The following is a 14,284-nucleotide window of genomic DNA, read 5'->3' as shown; positions in this document are numbered from 1 at the left end:
ATTAGCCCCTTTTTTAGTGAAATGATCCTGTACTACCTTGCCAGAGCAGCTATTACTTTCCACATTACTGTACAATCCAATATCTTTTTAAGATCTTGCACTGAACAGTTCATTCACAAAACAATGTGCTCTATGCCAAGAATAGGATCACATCTTGCCTAAGAAAAACTGAAAAAAATTACACCTTTTGTAAAGATTTTTTAAAGGGTCACTAATGGGATCTTTTCCTTTAAAAAAAAAACATAAAATATGGCATTTATATAGACTGGTCTTATTCATCATTAGGTTGTACTTCACTAGATCTCTTACCCTTGAAGTCAATAGACTTTTGTTTAAGGCTTTTTATATCTAAACTTATCTGCTTATAAAAGCCCTTCATTAACTTCTTTATACCGATTAGACCTTAAAAGTAATACATCCAAATTATCTATACAGTCAAAGGGTTGATTGACAGCCCTTAGGGAGCTGGGGTGCTTACTGCATATAATTGATACATTACATTCAATAACAAGAGAGTATGCTAGTAAGCGTCTAAGCTCCCTCTAGTGGTGACCATAAATTTATATATTTATACAATTAACCATCATCAAGCATTTTAGAGGTTTACACCATAATACAAAGCTGAGCACCAGTTGGTGAGCATTTTATACATGATGGTAAAGGGTGGACATGTATTATCATCCAAATTAACTTAGAACATAGGGATATCAATATGTGCTGATTGTGGGCCAACAAATTCAGCTGTGTCCTCTATATCAAAATCATTTGGATATGCTCATGTCAAGAACAAATGAATCTCACGTTCTGCTATGGTTGCTGTATATCATGTTTACAAATAGTAATGTAAAGGCACAAAGACATATTATATTATAAGTTATTAACATTTCAATGATAATACTTTACATAGGCAAAATACTTCTATCAAAGAGGGGTCTACCAGGTTAGTGATATTGATGACCTATTCATGGAATAGGTCATCAGTATCAGATTGCTGGGGTTGGGCACCTTTTATCCTTTGGCATAAAAAATCAAAACAGAGAATGCAGCCATAAATACAGCGCCATGTAGTAAATAGCCCTGGGAGGTACAGCTGGGATTTTGGCTCAAGTCTCTTTGTATTGGCCATCTATAACACTAACTTCAAAACCTCAGTCTAATAGTAAAGAAAAATCACAGATATGAAGGCAAATGCAAAAATATGTTTTCCTGGAACTTTATTATCGAAGGACTTTCTTCACCTTCACCAGCTCCAACTTCCATCCTTTAATCTACCGATCTCTCTAACCCCCACTGAGGTCTGGAGATAAGATGCCAGCAATGTGAGAAGTCCACCAAGTGGCACCTATTAAAGAGTTGGAGTTGATGTTAATGATGAAAGCTGCTGTTTAGGAGGCTATGTCTTTGTTGGAACTGTTCCCTCCATGTGAAAAACCTATCCATTTCATCACATCTCCTTAAATACGCTGAATTTCAAATTCTACATTTAAATAGTACCCATGGGTATTGTTTTTTATTCATTTTATGCACATATTTCTGGCTAAAAAATACATTTTGTAATTTAGTTTTATTAAAACTGTTTGGATTGTGCATCTCCTATGTATTAAAGTACATAAGTAGCTGCATCCACAGTTTTCGGCTTTCGGACACTCTAGACTTCAGCCACTCTGAATTCAAGTTGATCATACTGGATTTGATCCTGATAGAGCTTAGAGCTTAGTTCGAGATAAGGCAGGAACGGCTGGAGTCTCATCTGAAATTTTTTTTGGGAGAAGACATTATAAAACTTGCTATTGACTAAGATACTTAATAGTCTATGAATTTTAAAGGGAATCTGTCACAAGTTTAAGAATGCAAAGTTGCAGACAGTGTTAGGTAACAGCTCTGGTACTCTTGTGTTATATTATTAGTAGTATCATGGCTGTGAAAAATGGATTCACACTGCAGGATTGTATATTATCCATGTAAAATGGGGCATGTCCTCACACTACTGTGGACTTAACGCTTTACACTAAATTACTCCAGAGCTCCACCCTTCTGTTCTTAGTGGTTGGTGCTGTGTCCAATCAGAAGCCCACTACAGCATTTACTTTAGAATGAAGCTTGATGCAAAGAGCTAAGAACACAGTAGGGTGAAGAAACACCTCATTGCACTGCTGGTGGATTCCTGTTACAGTTGATTACCTGGATTTTATTAGCATTTTGCATAATTAGTACAGATACCTGCCACATACCTGATGTCTCATTTTATGTTTTAGTCAGATAATTTTATATCAATAACATCTAGAACTGAACATTTAATGTGCTTTCAAAATATTGGGGTGAATCTATTAAGACTGGAGAACTCAAGTCTTAATATTCCTACCCCACCAGCACTCTGCAACCTGGATTTACTGAGGCTCAGTTTACTTAGTAGATCTGGATGCAATTTCTGCCCGGTCAGATCGGTTAAGACCAAGTCTAACCTGGCAGAGATTTCAGCTATAGTCTCTGGTGGAGACTACGGTAAACATGGTGGACCAGAGCGTTCATGCCCCACACGTCCCTGTCCTTCCCGATCCTCTCACCAGCATGCCCAAAAACTATAGGAAAGGAGTTTATCATATGCCTTGTCTGCCAGAAATACTAAGGTCATAATCTTTCTCATTGTTTTTTAAACTAGAGCTTCAAAACTTGTACCTACTGCAGCATCTATTATCTATTATGTATCTGCTAACACAATAAAGGGTCTATAGCTATAGATATACAATAAAGTACAGTAAGTAATAGACTTTCATTTCAGGTGCTTCCTTCCATTAAACATAGAAACATGAAGCCAGTGCAATACTGGTGGTAACTTTGCAAAAAAAAAAAAAAAAGAGAATCTCAATTACAAAAAAACCCAAAATATTTAAAATAAAAAAATAAAATGTATTACACATCTATATTCTTGAGGTGTGATAAGGAGTCCGACTGAACATATTGGTGGGTTTATAGTACAAGTTTCAGTTTTTTTTATTTTAAACATATTTTACATGATATAAAAATATTAATCACAGTGCGCTTTTACATTGTTATTGCTATAAACAGAAATGCTGCACAATATTTTTAGTGGAAATAAATTATATAAGTCATTATCTTGATAAAAAAAAATCACAGGAAAACCATGGACTTGCTTTGTCATTGCACATGACCCATCAAGTCCTTAAAAAGAAAAAAAAAAAACTTGGTCATTCTATAAATTCGGGTCCCATTTTACATACTGCATAATGCTTATGTCCTTATTCCACATGTGGTTTCCAATGCAAAAGTAGATCCAAAAGTTAGAATAAAATTAAGTGTTCCTTATTTTCAGAGGCATATGGACCATGTGGTTATTAGTTCATGTGTGGTCTTTTCCAATATGTGGGTACACAGCGACAAACTTCTTCACTATAGTAGAGACCGCGTTCACAAGTTCTCGGTCGTGTTGTACAGGGTGGTCTGTAACAGCTACAAAAAAAGATTCAAATTTTCCTTGATTAATTAATTATCTTTATTCAGAGGTAAAATGTAGATTATCTAGAAAGAAACAACATCCCTGTCTAATGGTCTTTTTGTACTCAGGTCTGTAACAATAAGTGTAAAATAGATTCAGGCTTTTGGACTAAACCATTTCTCTAGTCTCATTAGAGAACAGCAGCCACCAGGGGTGTCTAACAATGGCCTATTCTCCTTTCTGTAATATGAACACACATATGCTTGGCCAAGCTGGTTGGGCATGGACATTTGCTTCATATAATTAATGGGGTTTGCCATTGAATTACTATTCCTCACGAGATATAATCACATATCAATATGCAAATTTAGTAAAGGAAATCAACCATTTAAAAAAAACAAAAAAACCTAGAAATACTCTGTTCTTCATCTTGATCCTGGTGCTGTCCTCCACTAGTCTTGACACGACGGGATGTCCTAGAAAAGAAACTCATAATTTGCTGACTGGAGTGCTGGAACAAGATGTCCGTCTGTCCGGGCTGCTAATTATGAACGCCCCTGCACTTCCCTCTCCCATGCTGGGAGAGGGAGGTGACGTCTCACGAGAGGTGTGAATTCATGCCCCTCAAATGAAGTCACCCCCTCTCCCAGCATGGGAGAGAGAAGTGGCATGGGTGTGCATCAAGAGGAGCAGAATCAACATCAAGAGGAGGGAAGGTGAGTATTTGTAGGTTTTCTTTTGTTTTTTGAAATGGTTGATTTCCTTTAAATGTATCATATATGAAATTTTAGTATTGATCTATACATAGCTGTGAATGAAGCCATAGCTGCCAGATTGGCATTAGGGCACTAAGAAAAGAAATTTGAAATAAAGTTTCTATGACAAAGTCTCCTTTGATCATAGCTTAGTATGATAGTAAATAAGGTTAGAAAAAGACATCAGTCAATCAAGTTCAACCTATAAATCCTATATCCTAGAGCAGTGATGGCTAACCTATGGCACTGGTGCCAGAGGTGGCACTCAGAGCCCTTTCTGTGGGCACTCATGCCATCACCAGAGATGACTCCAGGTATCTTCCTGCAGTCCCAGACAGCCCAGGACTTGCTGTGCACAGAGCTATATTAAAGTGACAGCACTACCTGGGACTATTTTCTGCTTTCTTGGTGCCTCAGGTGCTGGTATCAATGAAAACTGTGACAGAGCAGGGAGTATAAATCACAAATCAAATTTCTGTGTTGGCACTTTGCTATAAATAAGCGGGTCTATGTTGTAGTTTGGGCACTCGGTCTCTAAAAGGTTAGCCATCACTGTCCTAGAGTGTTGATCCAGAGGAAGGCCCAAAGTAGGGAACAATTTCTTCCTGACCCCCAGGGCCGGATTAAGGGTGGTGGGGGCCCCTGGGCGCAAACTGGTGGGGGCCCTTCCAACAATGTTTTTGGAGGTATATAGCCTCCCAGCCCCCTGTAGTATGTAGCCTACCAGCCCCCTGTAGTATATAGCCTGCCAGACCCCTGTAGTATATAGCCAGCCAGCCAGACAGTCAGCTGAGTCGCTGACTGTCGGAAACTGGTGGGGGCCCCTTATAAACTGAAAGTGGTGGGGGCCCCGGGGCTCGAGCCCCATGAGCCCCTCCTTTAATCCGGCCCTGCCGACCCCTAATATGGTGGACATAATAACTCCCTAGACCAGTGATGGCAAACCTTTTAGAGACCGAGTGCCCAAACTATAACCAAAATCCACTTATTTACCGCAAAGTGCCAACATTGCATTTTAAGCAGTAACTTATTGCTACCTGCTCTTCAACATCTATTACTCGTATTGGCCCTTTGAGGCCACTAATACAGTTTACAGAAGGAGGTCACATTCAGACTATCATTGTAGCTTCTCATCAGGGTCTCTCTGTACAGTAAGAATGTAGGGTCCAGTAGGATGACCTACCAAGATAATGCAGTTCTATCAACACTTTCTCACTTTTACCGTAGTTCCAAACAGCCAATGAAGTGTCGTTTTAAAATAGCATCTCTTAAATTGCAGCATCTCTTAAATTGCCTGGGTCTGCAGGAAGATTTGGTGAATTTGGTCCTGTTTGGTGAGCTCTGTCCTGGGGCAATGGCCTGAGTGCCCACAGAAAGGGCTCCGAGTGCCACCTCTGGCACCCGTGCCATAGGTTCGCCACCACTGCCCTAGACCAATACAATAACATTCAGTCCACATACCTGCATGTTTGATGATTGAATCTCTTTCCTCTGAGGAAACATTTATTGGGAGTTTCTAAACATTCACATGCACATTTTATAGGATTCAGTGGCTGGTGTTTCGGGCAGGTCTTTTTGCACACACACTGGCACCTTTCTTCATCATATTCTTTGTTAGCTCCGCAAGAAGTTGCAAGAAGTTTGTTTTTGCAGACGCACTGACAAGATGTCCGATCCAGCTCTTTATGAGGACCACAACTTGAAGGTAACAAACCGCCCTTACAGACACATTGACAGGTTTCTTCATCTAACTCCTTGTTCGGACCACAAATGTCATAAAATGATTCAGAGGAGTCTATGAAATGAGAAAAAAATGTAATGCTATAATTCAAGTACATATATGTATATACAAATATTTTTCCATGCAATAATTGTGGTAACTCAGCCACGTCTTAGGCCCAGTCCACATCTCTGTCAGGTGTTCAGTTATGTGCATTAGTTACTGTGAGTCAAGGCCGGAGTAATCGAACACAGAACAGGTAAAGATCTTCTCATTACATCTTACCGCTGGAAAAACTTAAATGGGTATTCCCATCTGGCCATTTACATTTAATTAAATTCATTTGCCTTATGTAAACATTTCTTCAATTGGATGTTAATAAAAAAAATGTTCCTGTGTGAAGATAATTTCTCATAAATGTAGTCATGTTGTCCCTTAGAAATGAGATAGCTTCCTCGGATTTGACCACCTCACACTCTGGCAGCGATGGCCAGACTTGCGCTATAGAGTCCTTCAGCAATCATTACCACAGGGTGGCTGTGCGACATGTAGTAACTCCCGGACATTTTATATACAATAACCTTTTGTTTATTTGTGCAATCCCTCCAGCAGAGGTGGCCGTATCCGAGGAAGCTATCTAGTTTCTGAGGGACCGGATCACTACATTTATGAGAAATTATCTTCACACAGGAACATTTTTTTTTAATAACATCTAATTGAAGAAATGTTTACATATGGCAGATTAATGAAACTGAATGTAAGTGCCCAGACAAGAATACCCCTTTAAGCCTGTTCTGCCTGTTTGATTGACAGTAACTGAAGGAAATAACTGAAGGCCTAATTGGCCCTTGCAATGTGAACTGGGCCTTACTATGGCACTACAGTCACTTCTAGCACCTACTGTATAGTATCTTTAGGTGGCATCAAAGAGCAATGACTAAAATTAAGGCAAATCAATTCATAACAGGGCTTCACGAGCCATGTAAATTTGTGGCAAGTTTTGGGGTAAGTGCCCTATTACATGGGCCTGATAGAAAATGGACATTCAAAGGAATGCTGGAAACTAATAGTGTTGTCACCTGGTCGGTATTTCTACTGTTAGTCCATTATTTTTACGAGCGCCCAACTGCAGGGTTAAGGACACTCTAAAAAGCCACCTATTTTGCCTGATATTTTTGATGTATAGTTAAAATGATAATAAAAACTATGTATATCAGGGGAGACATTAGGAACAACCCAAGTAGTATGTTGAGGGATCGTAAATGCCATCCATATTATTTCCTGTACACATTAATAGACAGCATAAACTTTTTGTTTGATGGTTAGAATAAACCCAGTTAGAATATGTAAAAGAACATTCAATAGTTTCACACTATTCACAATGAGATAAAGTAATAGATAACAGAAAAGGGATAAATTAAGGTCTGGTGACAGATGTCATTAGACTGAGATAATAAAGTGGCATCAGATTCACAGAAATCACTTTGCTCTAAATAGATGGACGGAAGAAACTAAAAGAAAAGACTGACATTAAGGACAATAACCATATTTGTTATTATAATGGAGATTGTATTGGCGTAACTTTGTGATCTTGATAACATAAGAGGTTGTCACACATATACATTATTCATAATAATGAAACTGTAAATCCTTAGTATCATATGACGTCATTACTAATAAGCATAATTACCCAATACTACACATGATTTTATGTAATACATAAGTTATGAGCAGGGAAATTACCCAGAAATCCCTAGAGATAAAGACACATAAGAGAAAACAATTCATTATATTCTGAAAGGATATTCCCTTAATGTGTTTCATATGGTGGAAATCTCGTACCTGATTCCTCGTAATGTGATGAAAAGTCATGGTGTTGTATACATCTGCACAAGTGGTTGTTCCAGATATGGTTTCTGGGGCAGGTCTTATTTGCAACTTGACAACTGGAAGAGGTAAATTGGAATTATTTTGTACAGTCTTATAAAAAGCCCAAAAATACAAAAAAAACCCCACAGTTACTTTCCTTGGGAAATAGCACTACACTGTTCAAAAGCAACAAAATAATTCAGTAGGGAATAATTCCTTTGCCATGGATCTCAATAAAGCAGTTTGGATTTAATGTCAAGCTAATATCCCTTCTTACATTATGTTCTGCCTATTATGCAATCTTATTATGTATGCATGCCCTAAGAGGCTCCATTCATCAGGATGATGTCATTGCGTGGAAATTATTCTTTAACCACAGATTTTTCATTGTTAAAATCTAAAACAACAGTCATCCATCAAATGGTAAAAGTGCTATAGGGAGGTCACATAAATAAAACGTATCAAGTATCAGAGATAATTCATTACATCTACAGCTGGTCTGCTGATGGTATGGTGGTATTTGAGCCCAAATTATAGTAGTGAGGTATTTCCAATTTGTATATTGTAAGCTGGCTTCAATACTGTCTTAACTCAAACACAGTGGAACTCTCCTGAAAATAAGTTCACAAACGTCATGACTATGCCCGATACTTAAAGAAAATCTACTATCAATATCCATCCTGATAAACCAGGGACACTTACTCATAGATCCGAGTACTGTAACAGTGGTAATCTTCTTATATTTCTTATCAATGGCCTTCTTCCTTCTAAAATCATCTTTTAAAATTATGCTAATGAGCCACATGATCTGGCTTCACAGGCTGTTACATTGTGGAGAAGCACTTCCCCTTTCCACCCCTTGCTAAAACTTCCTCTGCTGCAATGAGATTACATGAGGCAGAGGGAGGGGAGTGCCAAAGGTGCAGAGTAACAGCCTGTGAATCTGCAGCAAGGATTTGCCCTGGTATCACCCCCCAGAGACCATATAGCTCATTAGCATAAGTTGATTTTAGAGGGAAGGAGGTCATGGATAATAAATATAAGAATATTACCACAGTCACGGTACCTGGATCTATTAGTTAGTGTCCCTGGTTTATCATGATGGATTTTGATGTGTTTATGTTAAACTTATTTTTTTTTCTATGTCACTATAGATTGATACTTTTTTGCATCAGTCAGACAGGTGTGTACTGTTTGGCAATTGTTAAGGCAATTTAATATAAAATTTAACCTGTGTTGCTCTTTTATCTCGATCCACGAACCCCATGTTCATGTCTTGCTTATATACATGTTCCTGGGTTGGTTCCTCACTCTATGTAATCCTGTTATGGAACGGGCTTATATTAAAGAAGAACTAGTGGCAGCTTAATTGGGTTGATAAGACTCTGTTTCACTGAGGCTAGTGGAAGAGGTCTTATTGACATTCAGGGTCGTGATTTATGGCTATGACATATCCGCAACTTTCGTGGACAACTTTGCATCACTTCCTTTATATATTTAAAGGGGGAGGGGGCCCATAAAGTAATTTAGTATGGGGCCCTGCCTCTCCTAGTTACGCCCCTTGTATCAGTGACTGATACTGCATAATCTATCTTAGGATGCATTATCTATCTTTTATGTATCTTTTGATCTTCCAATTGAAATTTAAACAATCTATAAGTTGGCTCATTTTGTCCAAGACAGAAAAGAGAGAAACACAATGGACAATGCAAATAACCAATTTTTATACAAAAATAAACAATTCTGCCTAAGTAAAAGACAAAAACAAATAATAAAGATCACCAATGGTCTAGAAAACAAAATTGCCGAAGATTTCTTGCTCTTCCCTTATCCTATGGATTGGAGATAACCCCTTTAAGCCATGGCCTTTTTGGCAAACAAGTCTGGTTGTAAAATAATGTAAATTTCTAGTATGAGTAGCTTTGTAAATTTTCCCCAATTTGCCAAGTAACATGCTTAGCTCCGCAGTATTGACAAAATGAGCTCTGCTACAGATGTACTTCATATGTAATTCATAATGCGATATCTGTCTAGAAATACAAAATCAGTATAAATCAGTTCACACTTGAAACTTTCTTATTTTTCTGTACATAGGAACACGGGAAATCTCAGGGGCCACATGTATTAAGTGCTCGTGAAGCTGTGTGAGACATTACTGCCCAATCCATATCCCACATGTCACTGCCATGAATGAGCATCATTTATCTTAAACTCAGCACAGATGTTTCTGACAGGAGGTTGTGATTGGCTGCAGAAGAAGACAAAATTACAATGCAGCCTTTAATATGTACCTTGTGATTCCCGAGTGCTTAGAGTAAAGCCGGAGACCTAGCACATCACTTTTCTGATAGCGTTGGCTTGTACTGAATAATTGTTTTACAAGTTGTTACATCATTTTTAGCAATTGTTAAAGCTAAATAACAGGTTTACAGTTACAGGTTTATCTGGACTCGCAACCAATGGAAGACGCATGGATTTGCCACTGAACACTAGAATTACACCTCTGAGATTTTAACTCCTGGAGACTGGCTCTGCAGTGAAATAGAAACTGAGATGCAATTCAGCCAAAAAACTTTCAGAGCCTGATTGCAGCCAATCACAATCTTTCCTCTAACCATCTGTACTGCATTGAACATAAATAAAACCAAGTCAGGGCAATGGAATGTGGAGTACTGCTAGTATGACGGAGGGGGCTTCACTTCTCCTGTAACTTGTAATAGGTGTAAAAACAGTACAATCTGCCAGACAGGCCAAAGCATCAGGTGAATAAAATAATAAAGAATATCAAAAAGTCATAGATGAGTGTAGTTTGTAAAAAAAAAAGATAAGTAAAATAAATAAAAAACAGTATTCTCTAGTTTTCTTGCACACAGACTAAGGACCGTTTCACAGGATCACCATAGTAGGGCATTGTTCACGGCATGGTACAGAATACACCCAAGTGTGTCACCGCTAGAAAAACAATAGAGTGTCTATATATATCTTTTGCCATTTGTACGGCCCAGCAACACATCTCGCCATGGCGAAGGGATGGGTGAGGAGCGCTCATCTCTCTCCTTCTCCAGCCAAAAGCATGCACCTGCCCCAGGTGTGGTGTACTTTTGTGTGAAAGCAGCCACAGGTAATTTTGCTAATATGCATCAAGCTGACAGCTTCTGGTGTCGGCGCAACTCTCTGGTGAGAGTGCGGCACTGTGCCCTCCATTAGTGGAGATAAGATAGCTGCTTTTCATGAACGCGCTCTCAGCAGGAGAGTTGCCCTTTGCCTCAAAATTATGATGCTGTCTGTTCGGCTTCTTCTTTGGCTTCATTACCTGACATTGTCAGCACCCAGAGGCGCACAACTTTCCTGCTGAGAGCGTGGAACAAATGGCGGCTACATCTTACCTCCATTAATGAAAGTAGTTAGTTGGGTAGTGAAGCCAAGAGCTCCCTCCCACATTTAATTTATTGTGGACTTGCACCTAGACAGCTGGGAATACTAGAACTGTGTCCCACAGTTGCCCAGACGGCTGGACAAAGGTCCATCCCAGTGACTATAGGGGGATTAGAGAGTCATCTCAGGCGGTGTGCTCCTTACACCTCTGCCATTATCTTACAGCAGCTTCCAAAATCTCACTCTGCTGCCAGTGTACCCACCACAGTTACCAATCACCAAAACTGGTAAAGAGAGCTTTATATTAAAGAGGTACAATATACCAAAATTATGTATTTATAGAAATTTTGCCACATCAAGCTCACTGGTTGGCCATCATTTTTTCATAAATAGAAGGCTTCCAATCATTGAATACATCTTTTTTCACACAGAGTAAAAATACTATTTTAAAGGAGTTTCTTTAATCAGAGAGGAGTATGAAATTAATATTAATAATTAATCATTTGTAATAATAATTCTATATCTGTCACTGTAGCCTTTTACAGTTACAGATTAAAGAAAAAAGCGGATGTCCATATACAAATAATTAACATTTTATTAATTCATATAAATACACCAAGCAAAAACATAAAAACAATTAAAAAGCACTAAACGTGCATACAATGTACCCTAGTCCCCAGTGCAGGATAATAGATAGATATAAAAGGGTTAATGCAGGTTATAAAGCATGATAGTCAAACATAATAATCTGAGTAGATAGTGTGAAGCATGCTATAGTTCATATAAAATTCATAACATAGTAAATCACCTATACATTACCTAGGTAGGGAGTATCAAATAGTAACACTGGGGGCACGAATCCCCACGCGTTTCGCCTGAACCTCCAGGCTTCCTCAGGAAGCCTGGAGGTCCAGGCGAAACGCGTGGGGATTCGTGCCCCCAGTGTTACTATTTGATACTCCCTACCTAGGTAATGTATAGGTGATTTACTATGTTATGAATTTTATATGAACTATAGCATGCTTCACACTATCTACTCAGATTATTATGTTTGACTATCATGCTTTATAACCTGCATTAACCCTTTTATATCTATCTATTATCCTGCACTGGGGACTAGGGTACATTGTATGCACGTTTAGTGCTTTTTAATTGTTTTTATGTTTTTGCTTGGTGTATTTATATGAATTAATAAAATGTTAATTATTTGTATATGGACATCCGCTTTTTTCTTTAATCTGTAACATATATAGTTTTGGATGTTCTCGTTAAGACCTCTGACCCTTAATCTTATGAATAAATGTAGCCTTTTACAGTATTGCAGTTTTAACAAGCCTTTTCAACACCTTCACCAACACACACTCCTTGCATCAGACAATAGGTGCTGCTCCACTCATATCGGAGCAGTTGAAATTTTTAAATTTAGAAATTGGAGATTCTCAAGCAAACAGTTCTATTAGTTTTGCCTCCTCTCTACTATCAGGTGGCCAATGCTTATGTGTCTACTCCCAACCTGGACTGTGAACCTGTGTACAGTCAAAACCATAGGAACTGACTGCTTAGGAACCATGAGGGCTACAGCAAAAGTTTCAACTGCGGTGGAATCAGTATTATAATACCTCTTTAAGGATGAGAATAGTTAGAGTTGGTGGTGAAAGTCCTCTTTAAAGGTTGCCTTATTATACCTGGATACGAGTACCATATGTAGTAAACATGGCAGCCACGGGATCCTAAAAGTCTGGTAAGTGATGAACTTTAGATGAACCACTTCAAAACTACGCAGTGACATCACAAAAACTTTTATTCAACATGAATATGCTAAATCATTTCTACTTACTGAACTTGAATTGCTGGCAATGATCTTCTGATTATTGAATGGACTTGTCTGTAAACATCCAATTTCGACATGCAACGACAGGACGTGTGGTTGGCAAAGCTTATGGTGACTGGTTTTAAGGGCCCCTGAGACAGCGGGACTGTGATTTCAAAGAGCTAAATAATAATAAAGAAGAAAGTTTCAAGTTATTCTTATCCCAATATTAATAGATGACAATACTTTAACACATAATTTAATCACATCGATGTTGTCACTCTCGGCTATGTTATAAATGATAGGAATTCAATATTGCAAATGAAACATTACTGGATCTGTGAAGCAATGCATATTAATGGCACAAGACACACCCCACTGAATTTATGGGGGTTCACTGGCTTCCATCATGGTGTTCATCAATCTGACAAGTAGAATGTATAGGTGAGTAGATCAAATATGGGAGCCACTATGTAAATCTGCCTTTCATATAGTCATAAACACAAATATGAATAAAGTCTTAGAGATACAATGGCCATTTTCTCACATATGGATTTATTTATTTCCATGTTACTAGTAGTAAAGGCAGTGAGAGGCTTGTATTATGAACAGTATTTTTACACTGGTCTGGATACCCCTTTGCCCTTACACAGGCCACATCATAAATTAGGTGTACAGTCTCAGCAGGCCTTCCATTAATGCATTAATCTACTCCAGCAGGAAGACTGGCATGAAAAACCAGTGGTTTTCACCTTTATTTACACCAAAATGGATTTGATAACCCCCCTACTATGTAAGCGCTCATCAATTCTAAATTGATATATAGTTTTACAGGGAAACACATGGGGTGAATTTATCAAGATCTGGTACATGGTGCTGCCAGATATTTTAAGAGGTTCTGACCTTGGGGCCCTGCGTGGTGTAGAATTGTGCTATAGCAAGCGCAAGTAACTTGCACACTAAGGCACAGCCCACTGCAAGCCCTGGCAAGGCCCATTTTGTACCACTCCCAAACCATTTTGTATGAAGGTGGTGTAAGTAGGAGAAAAGTCACCATTCTTAGCCTCATGTTGCTTTGGAGGTGTTGCTTTAGAGTATCCCTAGCGTGTGGCATGTCATGGGCTGACGAGGACTGCAGGAGAAGGCTTGAGTCCAGTGTATTGAACTGTGACCATAGTTAGGGCACCTAATGACACCTCTGGCAGCTTTGCCATAGGTTCACCACCACTGCCATTGGGGATGTAAAATGTGGATGAAAAAAATCTTTTGGGAATTTGGCATGTTCAGCACAATGTACGTGT

The 14,284-nt window shown here is 38.6% G+C and overlaps 1 protein-coding gene across 1 annotated transcript in view; it reads right to left on the bottom strand.

Annotated features, from left to right (window-relative positions):
- Positions 1–235: 235 nt before the first annotated feature.
- The window catches only part of VEGFC (vascular endothelial growth factor C), a 95,609-nt gene continuing 81,560 nt past the window's right edge, over positions 236–14,284 (bottom strand). The window contains exons 4-7 of the mRNA XM_072123612.1: positions 13,011–13,165; positions 7,772–7,875; positions 5,671–6,004; positions 236–3,468 (exon numbers count right to left, since the gene is read on the bottom strand). Of these exons, the coding sequence (XP_071979713.1) occupies positions 3,354–3,468; positions 5,671–6,004; positions 7,772–7,875; positions 13,011–13,165 (708 nt within the window). The 3' untranslated portion in view covers positions 236–3,353. The remainder of the gene's footprint in view (positions 3,469–5,670; positions 6,005–7,771; positions 7,876–13,010; positions 13,166–14,284) is intronic.

The sequence above is a fragment of the Engystomops pustulosus genome, chromosome 1, assembly GCF_040894005.1.
Source record: "Engystomops pustulosus chromosome 1, aEngPut4.maternal, whole genome shotgun sequence".
Classification (NCBI taxonomy): domain Eukaryota; kingdom Metazoa; phylum Chordata; class Amphibia; order Anura; family Leptodactylidae; genus Engystomops; species Engystomops pustulosus.
The sequence above is the reverse complement of the archived record's forward strand: the minus strand, read 5'-3'. Positions and strand labels throughout refer to the sequence as shown.